This window comes from Equus caballus, chromosome 3, assembly GCF_041296265.1.
Source record: "Equus caballus isolate H_3958 breed thoroughbred chromosome 3, TB-T2T, whole genome shotgun sequence".
In the NCBI taxonomy this organism is placed as follows: Eukaryota; Metazoa; Chordata; class Mammalia; order Perissodactyla; family Equidae; genus Equus; species Equus caballus.
The window spans coordinates 17112834-17132797 of NC_091686.1; the positions used below are offsets into that span (position 1 = coordinate 17112834).

At 51.2% G+C, this 19964-nt stretch overlaps 1 protein-coding gene, 1 long non-coding RNA gene and 1 pseudogene across 10 annotated transcripts in view; 1 reads left to right on the forward strand and 2 right to left on the reverse strand.

Moving 5' to 3' along the window:
* BEAN1 (brain expressed associated with NEDD4 1) overlaps positions 1–19964 on the forward strand; it is a 39777-nt gene that overhangs the window by 17166 nt on the left and 2647 nt on the right. For 6 of the 9 annotated variants that reach the window (XM_023637122.2, XM_023637120.2, XM_005608306.4 and 3 more), the window contains 2 exons: positions 12223–12486; positions 19177–19327. In XM_023637122.2, coding sequence (XP_023492890.1) covers positions 12223–12486; positions 19177–19327 — 415 coding nt within the window. The remainder of the gene's footprint in view (positions 1–12222; positions 12487–19176; positions 19328–19964) is intronic. The other 3 variants (XM_070261904.1, XM_023637121.2, XM_023637123.2) reach the window with 1 other exon arrangement.
* LOC138923544 (nuclear envelope phosphatase-regulatory subunit 1 pseudogene) lies at positions 2779–3354 on the reverse strand (annotated as a pseudogene).
* Positions 9873–13323, reverse strand: LOC138923376 (uncharacterized). The gene is made up of 4 exons (XR_011436892.1): positions 13186–13323; positions 12141–12737; positions 11328–11435; positions 9873–10982 (listed from the first exon to the last, which is right to left on the reverse strand). It is a non-coding gene; the product is annotated as an uncharacterized lncRNA (long non-coding RNA).

Below are 19964 nucleotides of genomic sequence, written 5' to 3' on the forward strand. Positions count from 1 at the left end.
AGGAATTCCTTTTCTGCAGATTTTCTAGAGTTGGGGTTTTGTTTGTTTAGTAGAAATACCAGCTGACAAGAGTCAACAGTTAGGGAGTTTTGTGAACCATTGTTAAACCATTGGTAACCAGCTTAAACTCTACCATGATGGGAGTATTTACACTGTGGAAATTGGCAAACACTACAAATCAGGGATTTTTCTTTTTTCTTTCTTTCTATTTTTCTTTGGAAAGCTAGTTTATCGGCACACCACTACATGTAACATGCACACAGAAAGATACACAGATCATCAGTGTACAGCTCAATGAATTTTCACAAATTGAACACACTCAGATCAAGAGACACATCATTGAGGCTGGCCCCGTGGCATACCAGTTAAGTTTGCATGCTCCACTTCAGCAGCCCAGGGTTCACTGGTTCAGATCCCGGGCATGGACTTACACACCGCTTATCAACCCACGCCGTGGCAAGTGTCCCACATATAAAGTAGAGGAAGATGGGCATGGATGTTAGCTCAGGGCCAATCTTCCTCAGCAAAAAGAGGAGGATTGGTGGCAGATGTTAGCTCAGGGCTCATCTTCCTCAAAAAAAGAAAAAGAAATACATCATTACCTAGAATTCCTCCCATGTGCTCTTCCGGTCACTACCCCATGCCAAAAGCAACCATTGTCTCGACTTCCATCCCCATAAATGAGTTTTGCCTCTTTTTGAACTTTATATTTATGGAATCATGCCATATGTTCTTCTTGTCTGGCTTCTTTTGCTTAACATTCTGTTGTGAGAGTCACCCATGGTATTGCGTATAATTGTAGATCATTTATTCTCATCACTATATAGTATTCCATTGTGTGAATATGCCACAAATAACTTATCCATTCTACTTTAATGGACATTTGAGTTGTCTTCACTTTGGGGCCATGAATGAATAGTGTTGCTGTGAACGATCTAGTACAGTGCTAGCCAATAGAACTTTCCGCGATAATGAAAATGTTCTGTATCTTCACTGTCCACTCTGACAGCCACATCTAGCTCTGGAGCACCTGAAATGTGGCTAGTGCAACTGAGGAACTGAATTTTTCATTTTGTTTTGTTTTAATTAATTAAGGTAGCTCCATGTAGCTAGTGGCTACCATATTGGACGGCATAGCTCTAGTGCCTGGCTTGTGGTGAACACATGGATGCATTTCCCTTGGAGAATGCATTCTGCCTAGGAGTGGAATTTCTGGGTTATAGGGTATCCTTATGTTGGACTTTAAGAGATAGAGGTAAACAGTTTTCCAGAGTGGCCGTACTAACACATCCTCCCACCAGCAACGTCTGAGAGTTCTAGTTGCTCTATATCCGCATCAACACTTGGTATTGTCTGGATTTTTTTCATGTTAGCCACTCTGGTGGGTAGTAGAGATCTCACCTTGTGGCTTTCATTTTCATTTCTCTGGTTATTAAATGTAGTTTAGCACCTTGGGTATCCTCTTTTGTGAAGTGATGGTTTGAGTCTTTTGCCCGTTTTTCTATTGGGTCTTTCAATTATTGATTTCTAGGAGTTCTTTATATATTCTGAATGCAAGTCCTCTGCTGGATGTATTATCGCAAAAACCTTCTCCTTTGTGGATTGCCTTTTCACTTTCGTAATGGTGTCTTTGGATTAACAGATAGTCTTGATTTTTTTCTATATAAAGTATTTTTTTGGTTTTTGTATATAATTATTTACTTTATTCATATTTAACTTCAAAATTGATAGAAAATAAAATGATACAGAACATGAGATTATGGAATACCCTCTTGTACTTTTCCAGAGCAGAGGATTTGATCATTGCGCTTCAAAGAATAAAATTTTATAAACGTGAAAGCCAAGGTAGACACCTTTTAAGTTGGGTGGCAGTCTTGTTAAAGAGTTTTTGTTTATTATTGAAATTTCAGGTTTTAGGTTAAACGAAATTTAAAAGACTGCTCATGAAATAATTTAAACATTTTCAAAAATCGCTTATTTTTTTTCAAGGTAAAAAGATACCTCCAACACTAAAATATCAACAGGGATCCCAATAGTTTAAGGATTATTAGAGTCATATGGCTATTATACATGCACAGTATGTCGCCAACACTCTGAACAGTGAAAATTGTAGCGCTGCGGCGTTCTCCCATGTTATCCTGATGAGGAAGTAGGATGATCAATTACACCTGCGCGATACTAGCGCCCTGGCATATCTACCAAGCATAAAATCCAATTATCTAAAACAACATGACTATCAAATTCTTAGACAGTATGTAATTTCTAACTAAATGTGTGTATTCAGAAAGCTGTGGCGTGTTCTTTGAGTTCTTTTAAAATATAAATTCTATTGATCATTAAATAAAAACCCCGAACTAAAGAGTTTAATCACAATAGTGGCTGAGGTTCAGTAGCTAGTTTAACAAATGTTTACCTGTCATTTCAATATCGATTTCTGCTCAATCTGAAGCGCATCCAGTGCCTCTCCTCCAGTAGGGTTTATTATTAGGTGCACAAGAATGAAAGGTCCAGCTACACACCGTTGTCTTATGACAAGAGCCATGGGGATGGGAAGCTGATGGGACACGTTCAGAAGGAGAAAGGTACGCACGATATTTTCCTTCTGTTCAACATTGGCTTTGAGTTAGAGTGCAAAAACGTATTACAAAACTGCATGAGGGTCTCAGTTTAACTCAGTAACCAAAACCTGTACTTCAACTGCAAAAATCTTTGCAGGGTCGGAAGTACTGAAGCGACACTAATACTGAAACCTAGGTAATCGGAGGTACCAAAGGCATGGTAATGTGAGTCAGCATCAAAAGACAGCCCGGGAAAATAGCGCACATTTCCTGTCAGCTGCTGCTAAGACTTGCATTTTTCCAACTGAAAAGGAATCCTGTGGGGCTTTTTACTTATCACTTATTTGAAGAAAGGTTGTTCTAGATCCCTTCACTGAACATGAGGCCTAGGTTTCAAAATTAGTTTTCCTGTATCATCCCAAGACATATTAATACTGTTTGACATTGAACCGCTGTAATAGATGGTGCAGCTGCTCTCTTGGGTATCTCGCAAAGAACAAGCCTATCAGAGTGAAACAGCTAATCATGAAAAAAATGGATGATTCCATAAAGATGGGGGAAAAGGACCCTTTTGTGTCTCAGGATCTATTAGCCAGTTCCAGGCACCTGGACAGATACCTCCATGAGAAGCATTCTCCACTGTCCCAAGGCAGGGTACAAATGATGAATATATTTAGAAGGTCTTTCGAAACCTTCCGCTTGCTCCAGCCATGGCCTTGACCCAGTTCACGTCTCAGTCCCGTCCCTGTGCAGAACCATGGCCCCCTGCCCACCTTGAAGCCTAAACTCCCACCATTATTTTGGTATCAATTTTTTTTTACGGTTGGTACCTTTATATCCTGTTTAAGTAGTCCAAGGTCAGGAAGATGTTCTCCAGTGTTTTCCACTTGAAGCTTTACTGTTTTGCCTTTCACGTTTAGATCTATGTGTAGGGGATATTTTTAAGATTTTAAGGTTTAATCGTCATCTGTTGAGCACCTACTGTGTGCCAAGCATCCTGCCAGGCAGTGTGCTCTGATTAGTTCATAGCAGAGACTGCCATTCCCATTTTACAGATGAAGTGACAGAGGCTCAGTGGGTACTGCCTGCAAGAGGCAGAGCCAGGATTTGAACCCATGACCGTCTGTGTCTTACTTAGCCAGAGCCTAGGACAAGATGCAGATCGGCTCTGTTGGAGGAGTTCTGGACTTCCCCCTGAGGAAGGTGGCTAAGGAGTGACCCTTATCCTAAAGGACCCTAGGGCCACCCACCTTCTCAGGATACCGAATGTTGGTGAATAAAAGGCCTGGGACTGGGGTCCATTTGGGTCCCAAGACATCTCAGGGCTGCAAGGCAGTCTTGGAGGTTATAGGGATAAAGGGCTTGTCCCAAATACCCCATAATGTTTTTAGGAATCCATGTTCCATGAACCACATGCTAAGAAATCTTCCAAAGCTCCATGGTTCAGTGTGATGTTGACAGTTGATTGAGATCATCAGGATTTATTATGGCCAAGAAGTATCTGTCTTTGTCTAGTCTACTAGTTTTTCTCGTCCTACCTACTGAAGTGATAGATTATGTTTATAGATTTCCTGATCTGAAACCATTCTTGCATTCCTGAAATAAGCCCTCTCTACTTATGGTATATTATTTTTAATATGCTGCTGCCCTGGTGCTGGTTTCCCATGTGCCCTTGTAAATTCTGGGAGCTGAGGGAACCTCTGTGGAGTGGAAGACAAAGTCCCATCGCCTTTAACATGTTCCAGAATCAGAACCCACAAAAGCAAAAGGCCAAAGCCAAACTTGAGGAAGACAGTACTTGGGAAGCGGGCTCAGCCACTGCGGCCCAGGAATACAGCTCTAGGCTGGTCCAGCTTGTGGAGGGGATAGCTGATGATAATTTGCAGCATTCATGAATTTAACATTTTGTGTATCAATTATTCATGTACTTCCTGGAAAGTCCACGTCGCAGTAAATGGTCATTTTTCCAAGCCGTGATTTTGAGTCTCATAATGCAAGCTAGGATATGGGAGCTAATCCTCTACCTGATGGGTGGGCCGAGACAGGCCCCCAGCATCTGCTTCTCAACACAGTTTGACTAATTCATACTCACTGAGCACGCACAGTGATTCTGTTCTTTGTAGAAAGTAGCCTAAGAGCCAACTCTAGGTGGTAACAGAAGAGGAGAGAAAATGAGGAGGCCGGGGCCAGTGATGATTCTAGCAAGAAACGGGAGGTTTTTGGTGTGGGTTCGTTGGAAGGTGTACTTCTGCTGTGGGGTTCGGTAATGGCAGCCAGTTTACTATTTCCTCTGCAGAAATAGGGAAAAGTAGTCTGTGACTCTGTTTCAGTGAGTTTTCCAGCCAATAAATAAATTATTCATGAAATCAGCGATAAAACCTTAGTGAATGATGACAAGACAGTAAACTTACGGAATTTGGGTATGTGGAGGTACATGGGAGTTAATTTTGGTGAGTTTATTTAAGTGGCAGAATGTATCTTAATAGTGGAATAAATCACTTTCATCTTATATTCATAGACTCATTGACAGCCTGTGGGTGGTCACTTATGTTTTTTCGGTTATGTTTTAATGCAGTGGTTGAAAATCTTCTATTTGGGAGTGGAGCACTCTCCTATTAACTCTGCTATGTAAAACGAATGGAAGCAGAGTTACTCTGCATGAAGTGAGAGCAGGGAGCTCCATGGTGTACTAAGACTTCCCCTCCCAACACTGGGGCACCTGTATGAGACCTCTTCTTTCCATAGCTTGAGAGTTTCATTTTAGTTTGATTCATATTCATGTTCCCATCGTCTAGCACATGTCCAGGCATGTACCAAGCACTTAGTGAGTATTGGTTAGTGGATGGATGGATGGATGGATGGATGGATGGACAGATGATCGATCAAGTAGATGCTGAGTAGATCCCTAGGTAGATAAATACGTGGGAGGATGGATGATTGGTTGGTTGAGTGGATTTAGGGAAGATTGATGACTAGGTGGATGACTTCCCATTCCAATCCTCCTTTCCACTATAATCTGCCCCACTCTTAATGCCACAAATGGCCAAGTAAAAAGTGTCAGGACCTTGACATGACATTAGCTGACTTCTTGTAGAGATGCACCCCCATTGTAAGAAGAATCCTGAACACCAAGTAGCCTTTTCCTTACCCCCATAATCCCAATGTTAAGGTGACATCCCACAGCCTAACCCCAGGAACACCTCCTCCTTTGCTGAGCTCTCTTGGGACCTCACCCCTCCATGCTCTGCCCATGCTCCTTCCTCCCTCCCCTGACCTTGTTCTGCTGGTTTGTCCTTCAAGACCCAGCACCCTCTGTTTGGATGTCTCTGACCCACCCCCAGCACTCTGACATCTCTCCGTCATTTCTCCTGGTGACCAGAGAATGGATATCAGCAAAAGGGTTGAGAAGTCACCCAAAAAAGCAGGAGAGGAGACTCAGAAGTGCCTAAGTGAGCGAGCCTGCCCTGCCATGTCCCCTGCCTCAGCCCCTCTCACATCCCTCCTAGGAGGCTGGGACCAGCCAGTGGTGAGCAGAGGAAGGTGGTGCTTGAATCCTGTTCCCCATATTCCCTCCAGTGACTTGCAGCCTCGTCCTGGTGGGCTCAGCAGTGGAGGAGGACGTGCACTGCTGAGCCAGACTTGCAAAGCAGGTGGACCCATAACAAATGCTGTCAGAATTTTTTGTGACAAGAGCCATCAGTCAGATGCGAGTCCTTGGCCCCCCTTCTCCCTCTAGCCGGCATGTCTGAGGGAGTGGGCAGGACTGGAGGTCTAAAGATGTTGGCTCAGCACCCCCAGTGTCTGATGCCCTCCCTATATCAGTGCTGCTTAGGTAGCTTCAGGCTGCAAAGAGCACTTCCTGCACCCAGACGGAGTGACTGGGGAGCTGCCTGCACACCACACTCAGCAAAGACTCGGTGGCGATGGGCTGCCTCAGTTTCCATGCCCTGCATGTTCCCTGGGATCCCCAGACTGGAGCCAGCCCCAACCTCAGCCCCTGACACGGGCCTGGATCTCATCACCTCCCCTTACACCCACCATGCTCACCTGGCCCTCACCCTGTCCCCACCCCTCTGAGACCCTTCACCTGCCCTGGAGGGAAAACTGTTCAAGAATAAGTGTCTCTTCAGGCAGTTAAGGAGCAGGTCCAGAGAGGGCAGGGGATGTGCCCAAGGCCACACAGTGCACAGTGAGTGAGTGGTGGAACCAGGAACAGAACCTTGTTCTCCCACCTCCACCCCTACCCCCACCCTGTCCTGCTCTCTTCCCCTGCTCTGTGCCACTATTTGATGAATTATCACACGGGCCTAGGTTCACATCCCAGATCTGCCACAAAACTAGGTGGGCAAACTTCAGCTCACCAAGACTCAGTGTCCTCATCTGTAAGTGGGGGTCACTGTGGCATCTGCCCAGAGACAAGCAAGCCCAAGACCCAGCCCACCTGCAGGCCTGGGTCACGTAGGGCCTTCTGACTCAACTGTGGGTCCCAGTCCCAGCCCTGGACCAGAAGTCTGGAGGCGTGAGAGCTGGCTTCTGCCTGGCACGGCAGTGGCGCAGGGACTCAGGCAACACCCCAGACCCAAAGGGAGCCTTGGGACCCCATCTGCAGAGCGGGGATGGCACTAGGCCTGCTCAGAGGACACCAAACTGGAGGGGCGGAGGACCTCTCTGAAGCGGCATCTTGCCCATCAAGTGCCTTCACCTGAGCGCTGCTCGGCGCGCGGCTCTGCGTGGTGCAGGGGCTCCGGGTCCCAGCCGCCTCCCCGCCAGCTCCAGGCTCATGTGGACCCTGAAAGCAGCCGCCTCACCAGGCATCTGCCTCCCACCCTGCGCCCCATTCTGCAGCCAGAGGGCTCTCCTACAACACTCTCACCATGCTCTTCCATGTCTCCTCTTTGCCCTTGGGATAAAGGACAGTCTCTTGATTTGACCTTCAAGACCCCTCATAGTCTGACCCCTGCCAGCCCTGCCAAACTCAGCAACATTCAGCTGTTTATATGCCTTCACCGTGAAGAAGCCGTAGGTCGTGGTGAACTTTGACTCCATATCAAGTGGCCCAGAAGAAGCAGAGCATTGCTTTAGGGGGAAGAAAAGTTTACTTTAGCAAGATCCAAAAAACACGAGCTCCCAGTGCACGGTGCCAGGTTGCCACAGAACAGCATCTCCGCTAAGAGCCTGGGGCTTCTGCTGCCCCCAACCCAGGTCTCTCCCTGTGTGACCTTGGGCAAGTTATGTAACCTCTTTGAGGCTCAGTTTCCCCACCTGTTAATTGGGGATCCCAATACAAGCCATCATGAGGATGAAATAAGACGGTATGTGAGAAGTACCAAGCACAGTGCTGGACACACAGTAGGTGGTCAGGAGATGCTAGCTATTCATGCTGCTATGTGGAGGCAGGCCCACATCTCCGGGAAGAGCTGGGATTTTGAGGTACAATTTCCTCTTGATCATCGACACCTCTGTCGAAGCTGCTTGGGAAGAAAATCCAGGATAGAGACGAAGCTTGCTTCATCCTCTGTCCTTGCCACAGCTGGTGCAGGGGACAGGGAGGTGAGAAGGGGGGCTGTCATCATGTTATTTCTCTGCAGTCATATTTATCTTATTGATAAAATGGGCCCTGCATTTCGAAACTGGAAGGGTTCCCCTCATAATTTAAAGCAGCGCCTACCTCTGCTGGTCGCAGTGACTGGAAGATTAATTTCCCAACCAGCCCTGTAGGCTGATGCCTGCACCAACTGGCTCCATCTGCCGGCCCGAGTGATGCCATCTCCACGCCTGGCTGGTCATGAGCCTGGCACTCTCAGGGGGCGCAGCTCTCAACTGCTGCTGAGGCAGGTGGAGGGAGGGGCATCTTCAAGGTGACCCTGCAGGGCTGGCACCTCGGCAGCAAGTTCTGTGCACTGAGCAGGGCAGGCATGCACACACACATTCAGCCCTACACTTTCATTCTGGGCCTCTGCAGCCACACCATGGGAGCTGTCTGGTAGCACATCTGTCTTGGATCATGGGCTGACCAGTGTGTCCCAAGCCACTGCAGTAGCTGGGACACGCTCAACAGGAAAGTCCAGAGCCCTGTCAGCAGTGTGGACCCCACACACTCTTATCCTCCCCCAGGAGAGCTGATGTCCCTGACACTGGTCCTGCCCTTGGCTTCAAAGGTGAGAGGCCACATGGTAGAGAGGAAGAGAGTGACATTGCTTGGACAGCCTGCAGGCCTGTACTTTATCAGAGAGAATACAGTAGCAGAGTGACCACTGGCTCAGCCCTAGTCCAAGCCGAAGCCCTGGCCATGGGCTCAGGAGTGGTAGCATGGTGGACTGTGGTGACACTGGATGAGTGGTGGCCAAAAGCTGCGTGACCAGGTGTAAGCACTGTGTGGAGTGCTGTGTTGAAAAGGATGCTGAGGCTGCCTCCTGGGTCAAATGGGAAAGAGAACCATTGTCAACTAGTAATGTCTGCCGTTGGCATAGACTTAGGAAATGGTGGCAGGCATGCTCTATATTCGTCAGCCAAGAACTAGGTATCTCCTAAGTTGAGGTCAGACCGGACAATTTCAACTGATCCCTTTTGCCTGGGAGAAGAAGATGGAGGAGAGCCTGACTTTGCCACCTTTCATCCCTGGGTCTTGAAGAAAAATGGAAGACTTTAGCTTAGGGTAGCTGACAGCCAAGGGAATAAAAATGAAAAGTTGGCACTTCATCAAAAACTCAAGCAGTTACAACCAGTTAAAGAGCAGAGAAGAAACTAAATTCTATACCTTATTGAAAATGAGATATTGAAGTCTCCAATTATTATTAGTTTTGTCTATTTCTCCCTCCAATTTGTCAGCCTTTACTTCACGTATTGTGGGACTCTGTTCCTAGGTGCATATATGTTTATAGTTGTTATAACTTCCTGATGGAATGACCCTTTTATCATTATAAAATGTCCCTCTTATCTCTAATGACTTTTTTGTTTTAAAGTCTATTTTTTCTAATATTAATATAGCCACTCCAGCTTTCTTATCGTTGCTGTTTGCATGGTATATTTTTTTCCATCCTTTTTCTTTTAACCTGTTGATGTCCTTAGTTGCCAAGTGAGGCTCCTATGGACAGTATGTAGTTGGTTCCTGTTTCTTATCCAGTCTGACCATCTCTTCCTTTTGATTGGATTGTCTCATCAATTTGCATTTAATGTTATTATTGATACATTTGGATTTACATCTGCCATTTTATTTTTTGTCTTCTGTACATCTCTTGTCATTTTTGTTCCTCTATTTCTCCTTTTGGCTTTAAGTGAATATTTTCTACTGTGATATTTTAATTCCTTTAATGATTTTTTCACTATATTTGTTTGAATTATTTCCTTAGTGCTTACCCCAGGATATATTATGTACATCTAAACGTGTCACAATCTACTTCATATTTATGCTAAGTTAGTTCCAGTGAGAATTAAGTTACTCCGCTTACTCCTATATAACTCTGCCCTCCTTCCCCTTTTTGTGCTATTATTCTTATACACTCAAGAGCTTCTTTTCCAGCTCCTCAAGATTTAGTGGAGGGGTCAAGGCCCAGAGAGGGCCTGTCTTAGTCATATACTGGCTGTTTGATTGTAGGTGAGTCATTTAATATCTCTGAGCCTCAGTGCGCTCACCTGTAAAATGGGGACAATTGTATAAACGTTGCTTGAAGGATGAAGTGAGCTCTTCGCACAGAACCTGTGCGTCGTCGGGGCTCTGAGAACAGTGGTCTGTGTTTGGCCCTCAAGGAATCCCAGAAATCCGTTCACCCGGCATTCTCACATCAGAGTCAGGAAGCAAGCATGCCCAGCCAAAGCCACGGGGAGCTCCCTTCTCCCAGTGCATGCCCCTGCAGGGCACCAGCCTGCAATGAACTCCAGCAAGCAAAGGCTTAGATCTCGGGCTAGGAAGACATACTGGCCCAGAGAGCAGAGCCTCCAGGCCAGCCCCTTCTGTTGAAGATCAGTAGGCTGCAAAAGCCACCAGCATGGGCCAGAACTGCTGGCAGGGCATGTTCATAGCTCAGGTGAAGGGCCCAAGTTCGTGCTTCACCTACTTGTCCCTGCCGTGGGCTGAGTGCGACACAGGCTTTTGGAGGCAGTGCTGGGAAGGGATGGAAGGGAGAAGTGGCCACAGCTGAGTGTCCAACCTCTGATTTGCATAAGTCCAGGCCCTCACCTGGGAAGAGAAGCTCTCCTCCAGCTACCCAGGCAGGTGGCCATCCAAATTCTGCTTGATTACCACCCAAGACAGTCCTCCTTCCCCTGAGGCAGCTCAGGGCTTTCCTGCCATTTTCTCATCTGGTCTCAAGTTTGGTGCCACTCACTCAATACGTGCCTTGGGCACCTTTGGTGAGCCCAGGCCCAGTGCTGAGCTCGAAGACGCGGAGAACGATCAAACACAAGCCCCGGAAACCACGCGTGATCCTGTGCAACAAATGCAAAACAAGGACATGGACTTGGGCTCTGGGAGGACAGACAGGGGCCCCTCTCAGAACTGGGCCCAGGAGTGCTCGCCCCCGACCCTGTGGCCCATTGAGGATGTGAGGCTGCCTCCCGATGGCTATCCAGAGATAGGGCTCGCAGCCTCAGGAAGGGCTCGTGCCTGGGGCCAGGGACACTGAGTGAGCTCTGGGCTTTGAAGCTTGGGCTCAGCCATGTGGGCCAGTCACCTGCCAGCACTGAGCCTCAGTCCACGCATCTGTAAAAGGGGAAACCACGTCCCTGCCTGGCAGAATTGGAGGGAATTAAGCGGCACACCAAGGCACTCACCGAGGAGGTGCTGGCCCTCCCTGAGGGAGGCAGCAGGTGCCTGTGGCTGTTCCTGGCTGACTCTAACTTTCCCCAAGTCTCCAGCTCCCAGGGCCGCTTCATCTTCTCCTGTGGGAATACAAAGCCACCAAGTTTCCCAGGAACTTCCCACTGTAGGGCTCTCGGGGACCCAGCTATTAGTCCTGGAGGAGGTTCTTGCGTGTCCCCATTCTCCTGCCACACCACACTCCCTCCTAGAAGTCTCTTCCCACCCCTCTATACATTTGTCCTTGCTCTTCACCTCCTCTGGGAAGCCTTCCCTGATCTGACCCACCGCCTGACACGTCTGGGTCAGTTGCTGCCCACACCCCTGGGCCTGCCTGATTTCCCTGGAGTCCCCTGGGTAGGTTTCAACCCCAAGGGAAGAGGCCAGTGTTGGAGGCCAGCAAAGTTGATCCTCATACTCTGACCCCCTGTGCATCCCCAGCCCTTCCCAAGACCTTGGTAAAGTCATGCTGACTTTCCAACCTCATATCTTGATGGGGTAGAGTCCTTGTCTAGCGCTGAGACTTGGGTTCAAGCCTCAGCTCTGCCACTAATTTGCTGTGTGATCTTGGGCAAGTCCATTGCCCTCTCGGAGCTACCCTTTTCCTATCTGTGAGTTAGTTGAGCTCCCAGGCCTTAGAGGAGAGGAGGAGAAGGCAGCCCCCACTAGCAGAGGCTCCTGCAGGCAGTGGAGCAAGGGGCCGATCTCCTCCTCCCTGGCAGGAGCAGCCAGGATAGAGTCCATGGGCCTGACCCCGGACTGTCCTCTATCTCTGTAGGGATAAATACCTCGCAGGGCAGCAGGGATGGAGGAGGAAGGTGTGTGGCAGGGTTTGTGCTCCCGCTCACTGTCCACTCTCTCTGTCCTCAGTAGCTCGATACAACCGCACCAGCTACTTCTACCCCACATTCTCAGAGAGCTCGGAGCACAGCCATCTGCTCGTGTCCCCTGTGCTGGTGGCCAGTGCGGTCATAGGTGTGGTCATCATCCTCTCCTGCATCACCATCATAGTGGGCAGCATCCGCAGGGACAGGCAGGCCCGGCTCCAGCGACACCACCACCGTCACCACCGCCGCCACCACCACCACCATCGCCGCCGCCGCCACCGCCATCGAGAGTACGAGCACAGCTACGGTGAGCTGCTGCCCTGGGCCCCAGGACTCCGTCCAACTGGGACTGTGACCCAGGAGGCACAGGGAGGGGGCAGCCTGCCGTGGGTGGAGCAGGGTGGTCAGGGAACGCATCCTGGAGGTCTTGGGTGCTCAGGAAGAGCTCCGAGGTGCTTACCATCCTGTTCTCAGTGGCTTGAGAAGCCCAGTTGTCTGCCAAAGGTAAGGCTGAAGGGCAGAGGGCTCAGCCCCGGCCACTGCTGGTCCAGTTGGTGCCTAGATGAAGGGATGGATAGAGAGAGGGATGAGTGAGTGAGATGGGAGGATAGACTGGTAGGGGAATGAGGAGAAGGATAGGTGGGGGGATTAAGTGGGGGGATTGGGTGGGATGAGTGAGTGGATAGATCACTGGATGGATGGAGAGATGGATGAGTGGCTGGGATGAGGGATGGATGGCTAAATGGGTAGATGGAAGGATGGAGAGGTGGAGGAATGGGTGGATGGGGGTGGCTAGATATGTGGATTGGATGGGATGTGGGTGAACAGATGGAAAGATGGGTAGATGGGAGGGTAGAGGGTGGATAGGTGGGCGTTGTATGGGATGAGTAGGCATATGGACAAGTGGATGGAACGAGTGATGAGTGAATGAGTCTGTCCCCAAAGAGCCTGCAAAGTGCAAACAGAACTGCTGTGAGCGTTTCCCAGTTACAGGAATCACCCTTACACAGAGCTGGTGGCTATTCTTGGGCTGACCAGTCCCAGAAGTGTCCATCTGGCCGGAACTTCCTACAGAATGCAGCCACCTAACCTCGTCTCATTCTTGACGGGGCCAGTTGTCTAAAAGCAGCAGGCAGGAACTCCACTCCATTCAACTCACAGACTGTTGTCAATGGCAGGAAAAAGCCTGCACTGAGGCCCGGCGGGGCCTCTGCCCAGAGTCAGGGAGAGGAAGGCAGGTCTGTGGAGTGGCCTGACCCCGGGGCCACCATTCACAATGCAGAGCGAATGAGATGGAGGCTGCACAGCCAGGCGGGCCTGAGGGTCTTTCCTCCTACAGGACAGGAGGGGCTTGGGAGAAAAAAAGAAAAGAAAAAGTTTAAAACAGGTTAAATTGGGTCTGATCAGCCCAGACCTTGGGAGGCCTCAAATACACAGCCCCCCACACACACCCAGCTCAACTACCAGGTTTGTGGTGTGTCCTCTCCCTTTCCTCACCGAGTTAACTGGTTAAGGAGGGTGCCACCTTTTAGCGATTAAGGGATATCAGAAGCTAGTGACAGAAGCTGTAGCAATTGCCGATGGGTAACTGCACGCCTGGCACTTTTCGTGCATAAAGTCTCATTTAATCCTCACAGTGGTCCTCGAGATGGCTTCCACTACCTTCCCAATTTACAGATCAAGAAATTGAGGCTGGGGTGTGTCTTAGTCCATTCAGGCTGCTATAACAAAAATATGATAAATGGGGTGTCTTGTAAACAAGAGAAATGTATTTCTCAGTTCTGGAGGCTGGGACTCCAAGATCAAGGCACCTGCAGATGCAGTGTCTGGTGAGGGCCCGCTTTCTGGCTCATAGACGAGCTTTCTCACCATGTCCTCACGTGGGGAAGGGACAAGCTACCTTTGTGGTCCCCCTTTTAATTATAAATTATGTCTCTTTTATAAAGGCACTAATTCCAGTCATGAGGGCTCCACCCTCATGATCGAATCACCTCTCAAAGGCCCCACTTTAATACCGTCACTGTCGGGGTTCAGATTTCAATATATGAATCTGGGGGATACAAACATTCAGGTCATAGCAGGGTGGTTAAGGAACCTGCCTGGGGTCACCCAGCTGGGCAGATCCTGGATTGAGTCCAAGCAGCCCGTCCTGGGTCCCACAGTCTGACCACTGTACAGCACTGCCTCGGAGGGACTTGGCGCTCACACCCTCAGTGCGGTTGAAGGTGTTGGGGAAAGCAGCAGGAGCCACCCGTGGGCTCAGGGCAGTGTCCAGCAGATACACTCAAGGCCTAGGGGCCATCAGACCCAGATGTTGCTCCTCTGGGAAAGCTGCTAGAAGAACTAAAAGAGCAGGAAGCTGGGCCTCTGAACAAGACACAGAGAGAGGTCACCACGGCAGGGGGACAAGTGGCCACAAGAGAAGAAAGATGCAGCAAGTTAGTGGTCTGCCCTCACTGCCCAACGACAAAGATTGAAGAGAAAGGTCAGCATTAATAAAACAGATGTTAGAAGCTCAGCCAGCACAGTCCCCTCAGGTCTACGCAGAAGCCAAGAGCTCCCTAAGAAGACAGACAAGCCAGGAGCACTGCCCAGACCAGGCGTGGCCTGTCCGGGGAACACAAGCTCCTGCCCAGAGCATGCGCACCCCAACAAGGAGCCAGGTACCACCCTCAGGATGGTTCCGGGCAGGCCCAGGATGGCCAGCCTACCCACCTCACTTGGCCTGACCCTTTTCCCTCCACTCTTGCTTCTTCCCTAGCACCTCCTTCATGCTTCTTCCCACCTCTGCACCTTTGCATATGCTCTTCCCTATGCCCAGAATGCCATTCCCCATACTTCCCCAACCAACAGAAGCCTGTTTTCTTTCCAGGCCCAGCTCAGATGCCACCTCCTTTGGGGAGCTTCTCCAGCCCCTTCTCAGCCCTCCCAGGCAGGGTTGAATCCCCCCTCTTGGTCTTCCTTGGCATTGTACCCCCACCTCTGTCAGTGCCCCTGTCACGGGATGGCTGTGTTGCAACAGTGAAAGCAGGGCCTGTGTGTAGCTCTCCCACCGCCGGCCCACAGCCCAGGACTTAGCCCAGAGAAGGTGCTCCATGGGCGACGGAAGGAACCAGTTCGTTCCATCCTCACAGCAAGAGCCATGTCAGCCCATTTTAAAGACTGGGAAACTGAGGTGACTTGCTGAATGGCCTGTAAGTCCCGAAGTTGGAGCCTGACACTTAGAGCATGGCAGGGGGGCCCACGGGAGTTCTCAAGCTGAGGTCTGGGAGGGTGACCTTGGCCTTGAGGAAAGAGATGGGCCTGGGGGCAGGCCAGTCCCTCCTTAGTCTGTGATGGGGTCACAGGGCCAGTGCCACATGAGCAAGGCCCTGGCCCTGACCTCCGGGGCTGGGTCTGTCCCTGCCAGCATGGCCAGGGGGGGTCCCACCCATGGTGCAGGGGGCTGTGGCTGTTCAAACCCCGGAAAGCAAGGCTGTTTCCCGGCCAGGGGCGGGTGGCCCTGGTGGGCGGGCCTGAGAGCTGACAGGGCCCGACCACACCGCTGTTCACCTCTCTCCTCGGGTGGACAGCAGGGTGACAGCAGGTCACAGCCAGGCCATGTCTGGGGTCAGGCGTTTGCTACCCCACGCTGACTCGCAGCAGCCCTGCCTCCCTGTTGCCATGGGGACCCCTCTGTGGGGTTCCCACCTCCCGCGCCACCTCTGTTCTCAGCTCCGACTTTGCCATGTCCCTGGGGTCTCGGTGATGATGGAGGCGCTAGTGCCCCCCACAGCTTCCTCCAGCCTTCGGGAGGGTGCACAGGGGCTGCCAGGAGCCTTGGAAAGATGCCAGGGAAGAGGGAAAATGCACTGTGTGCAGCTGTGGGGAGGACACACAGCGGCAGAGCCCCAGCAAGGAGTGACCTGTCGGCACAGGGTCCTTCTCACGTGACCTTCACACATGACCTTCCCCGGGCTCTCTCCCACTGCTCTGGCTGCTCCTCCTCAGACTTTTTTGTGGATTTGTGTTCTCTGAGGAGAGAAATATCAAGGTCCCTCAGAACCCAACCCTTGGCCCTGGTCCTCTCTCTGCACCTGCTCCATCTCGTCCACTGCCAGCCTCAGGCCCCACCCATCATCCTGGCCCAGACATCCCCACATCCCCCCTGAGGTCCCGCAGGCACCCCCGACCCACGGTGTCCAAACGGCCTTCATCTTCTCCTTCTTACTGTGCCACCTCGGGAGAGTTGCTTAACCTCCCTGGATCTCAGGTGAGTCATCTATAAAATGGGTACACAGGGACCCACCCCAAAAAGTTGTGAGGACTCGGTTAGCACAGTATCCGGCTTATGAGTAAGTGCTCAATAGATGTTAACTATTTTCATTATCTCTCCCCCTGGGAGAAAATCTGCTCCCCGGGCCACAGGCAACCAAAGTGACTGGACGGTGGCCACTTCCATCCTCTGCTCAGCACCCCTCCGTGGCTCCCTGCTGCCCTCAGCACAAAGTCGGGCCTCCTCTGCCTGCACATAGGGCCCTTCTGCAGTCTGGCTGGAGAGAGGAGCCCCTGGAGTGTTTGAGAATGAGGGAACGAGTGAGTGAAGGAATGAGTGAGTGAAGGAATGAGTGAGTGAAATTCTGCTTCTGTAAGATGGGAAGATCCTGAGCTTTAGGAGACAGATCTGGTCTCCTCTCTTCCACTTGCTGGGGCTTTAGAGCAAGTGACTTGCCTCTCCGTTTCTTGTGAGGGTGAAGGGGGTCGTGGGGATGGAGCAGGTGCTCATGGCTGCAGGTTCCTCCTCCCCCTCTCTGGGGCCTGTCAAGGGATGTTAGTCTTGGATTGGGGTTAAATAATGAACCGAGGTGTTTCTTCATTTTGGTAAAGAGGGGATAGGACGATTTCACCCTCCATGAGGTGGAAAGGGGGGCTTCTGGAGTCCTGGACCATTCGGGTCTGTGCTGACGTGGAAATCAGGGAAAGAGAGGGCCTGAGAAAGGAATTTGGGGAGTTCACATGGGGGAGGGTGGGGAGTTCTTTCCAGCTGTTGCTCAGGAGCTCTGCCCAGCTGGAGTCTGGGACTGACCTGGGTCATCTCAAGATTGGGGTCTGACCTAGGTGAGCATCTCAGGGCAGCCTCAGTTTCCCTAAGGTGCTCAGCCTCTGAGAGGCCCAAGAGAAGCAGCCCGAGGAGAGAGGTGAACAGCGGTGTGGTCGGGCCCTGTCAGCTCTCAGGCCCGCCCACCAGGGCCACCCACCCCTGGCCAGGAAACAGCCTTGCTTTCCGGGGTTTGAACAGCCACAGCCCCCTGCACCATGGGTGGGACACCCCCTGGCCATGCTGGCAGGGACAGACCCAGCCCCAAGCCCAGCACCCCCGCTCAACTGTGTCCTCACCCTGTCCTTCCCTGCCTTCCTCTTCCCTGAGTCTCTTCCCCAAGTTTGTCCCAAAATTCTCATCCTTCAGCAGGTGCCCTAAAGGGAAACCAATCTTCTTTCAGCTCGCTCCTTTTTACGGCATCTGTTATTGGGGTCCTTTTTTCTAGTAGAAAAGTGATATGTGTTCACTGTGAAAAATCTTTAAAATACCGAAAATATAAAGAAGAAAATAAGAGCCATCATCCAGCCAGAGCCGCTGTTAATGTGTTTGGAATATTTTCTTCTGAGAGCTTTCTCGATGTCCATAGATAACCCTGGGATTATAGCTGCAGATCGTTTTGTATCCAGATTCTTCCACTCACCGTTGTATCAAGAGAGGGGAAAAGATTAGGGGAGTGAAAAGAGCAGTCCTTGGCGTTATTCAGACTGTGCATGAATTCCAGCCCCACACTTTACCAGGCTTGTGACCCCGAGCCTCAGCGGCTTAGTGTAGAATGGGCATGGCCACAGTGCTGCTGACCTCAAAGAGAGGTCGTGAGCCCCGCCCCTGATGCTGAGCCCCACCCTCTGAGGGGTGGAGCCACCGGGGCCCCGTTGAGGTGGGGGAGACCTCGTGTCTCAGCCATCTTTGCAGCTCCCACTGTCCCCCAGCCACTTCTAGACCTGTCAGAAACTGGGAGGTGGAGAGCTTACAGGGTGAGGAGCCAGGACATCCGGCTACCCTCTGGCCCTACCAATAATTTGCTGTGTGGCCTCTGGCAAGTCACTGAGCCTCTCTGAACCTTAGCTGTAGAATGAGAAGATTGTGCTCTCAGCATTGCCTAAGCAGTGTTACTAGGTCTAAGAAAATAAGATTCTGTGGTCAAATGCTGCACAGTCCAATTAAATGTGTTTCTCAGCTGCAGGACTTTTCAGAGCCTTTGTTTTGCTAATATGTGGTAAAAAAGGAAGGCAGGAGGAAGAGAATGCAGTATGTGGAGTGACCAGAATTCATCACAGAAGCCCCTTTCCTCCCTGGAATACCTACAGGCAATAGTGTGTGGTTGGGGGCAGGGAGTAGGGTGGCCTGACCCCAGAGACCTCTGCAGCCCTCATTCCCTGACACTCTACTCCCCATTTCTCATGCCCCATCCCTCCCGCACAGCTCAAAGCTTCCCATTCACACCACACTCTTCTTTCTCATCTCCCTCCTTGGCTCAAGCTGTTCTGTTCCCTTTGCCCCACCTGCCCCTCTGCCCCTGGCTAATTCCTAGACAAGACTCAGCTCTGAGAGCCCCTCCTCCAAGAAGTCCTCCAGGTTGGATCAGGCCCATCTCTGTTCCCACAGCCCTAGTACTACCTCTGTCAAAGCTCGTGACACACTGCTACACACTGCTCATTACTAGGCTGTCCCCAGGACAGGATGCCCACCACCCTGGGAGCCCCAACAGGGCAGGGCCAGCTCTGCTTGTGTGACCCCATGCCCAGCACAGTGTTAACTCTCACATTCTAGGGCTGTCGCTGAGGGGATGAGGCAGCTGTGCTTGGTGTGGGGCGGGATGGTGAGTTGGAGAGAAGAGTCTCGGTGGCCTCAGGTAGACCTGAGCGGATCTTCCCTGGCGCCGGCTGGAGGCCCAGGCTGAGTGTGTGTTCCCTGCAGTGTCTGACGGGCACATCTACAGCCGCTCAAGCCGCAGGATGCACTACGCCTGCAGCCCGGCCGAGGACTGGCCCCCACCCTTGGACGTCAGCTCTGATGGGGACGTGGATGCCACTGTGCTCCGAGAGCTGTACCCAGATTCTCCACCGGGGTAAGGAGGCCGCGTAGGGGAGGAGGGCGTGAGAGGCGGGGTTCTGGGCACGAAGCCTCACGCCCCCTGCGAATCAGCAACACCTCCAGCAAATGGTGTCAGGCAGAAAACATCTGCTCAGTGGGCGTGGCCGTCTCCTCACCCTCCTGACCAGGCAGGTCCCCCTGAGACAGGGTATGACTCAGCAGATGTCACCATGAGACACAGAAAGGAAGAGGTAAGCTCAGCTCCTTCAGGCTTGGGTGAAATGATGGGGTGGAGGGTCCAGGCCCCAGCTCCTTAGGATGTGCTCCCAAAGCCCAAATCACATCCACTGGGACAGGGGTCATTGTGTCCAAACTGCCCTCACGACCCCCAGGCGGTCCTGTCCCATTGGGGAATTCTTCTCTGAGGGGCCTTTGAGTCCTCTCCTGACAGCCACCTCAGGTAGATCCCCCACCAGTTAGTACTCAAAACAAGAAGAGGGGTCAGGGCCTCCGTCACTTCCCTCCCTGGAGACCCCTCCAACCCCACAAACGGCCACACCCTCCCCATCTCCCTTTTCCCATTACCCCCACTCCCTGGGGCACTGGCAGGGGCCGTGCAGTCCGCCCTCTCCTGGGCCGGTGGATGCTTTTTTGTCCTGCAGCTGTGGGTT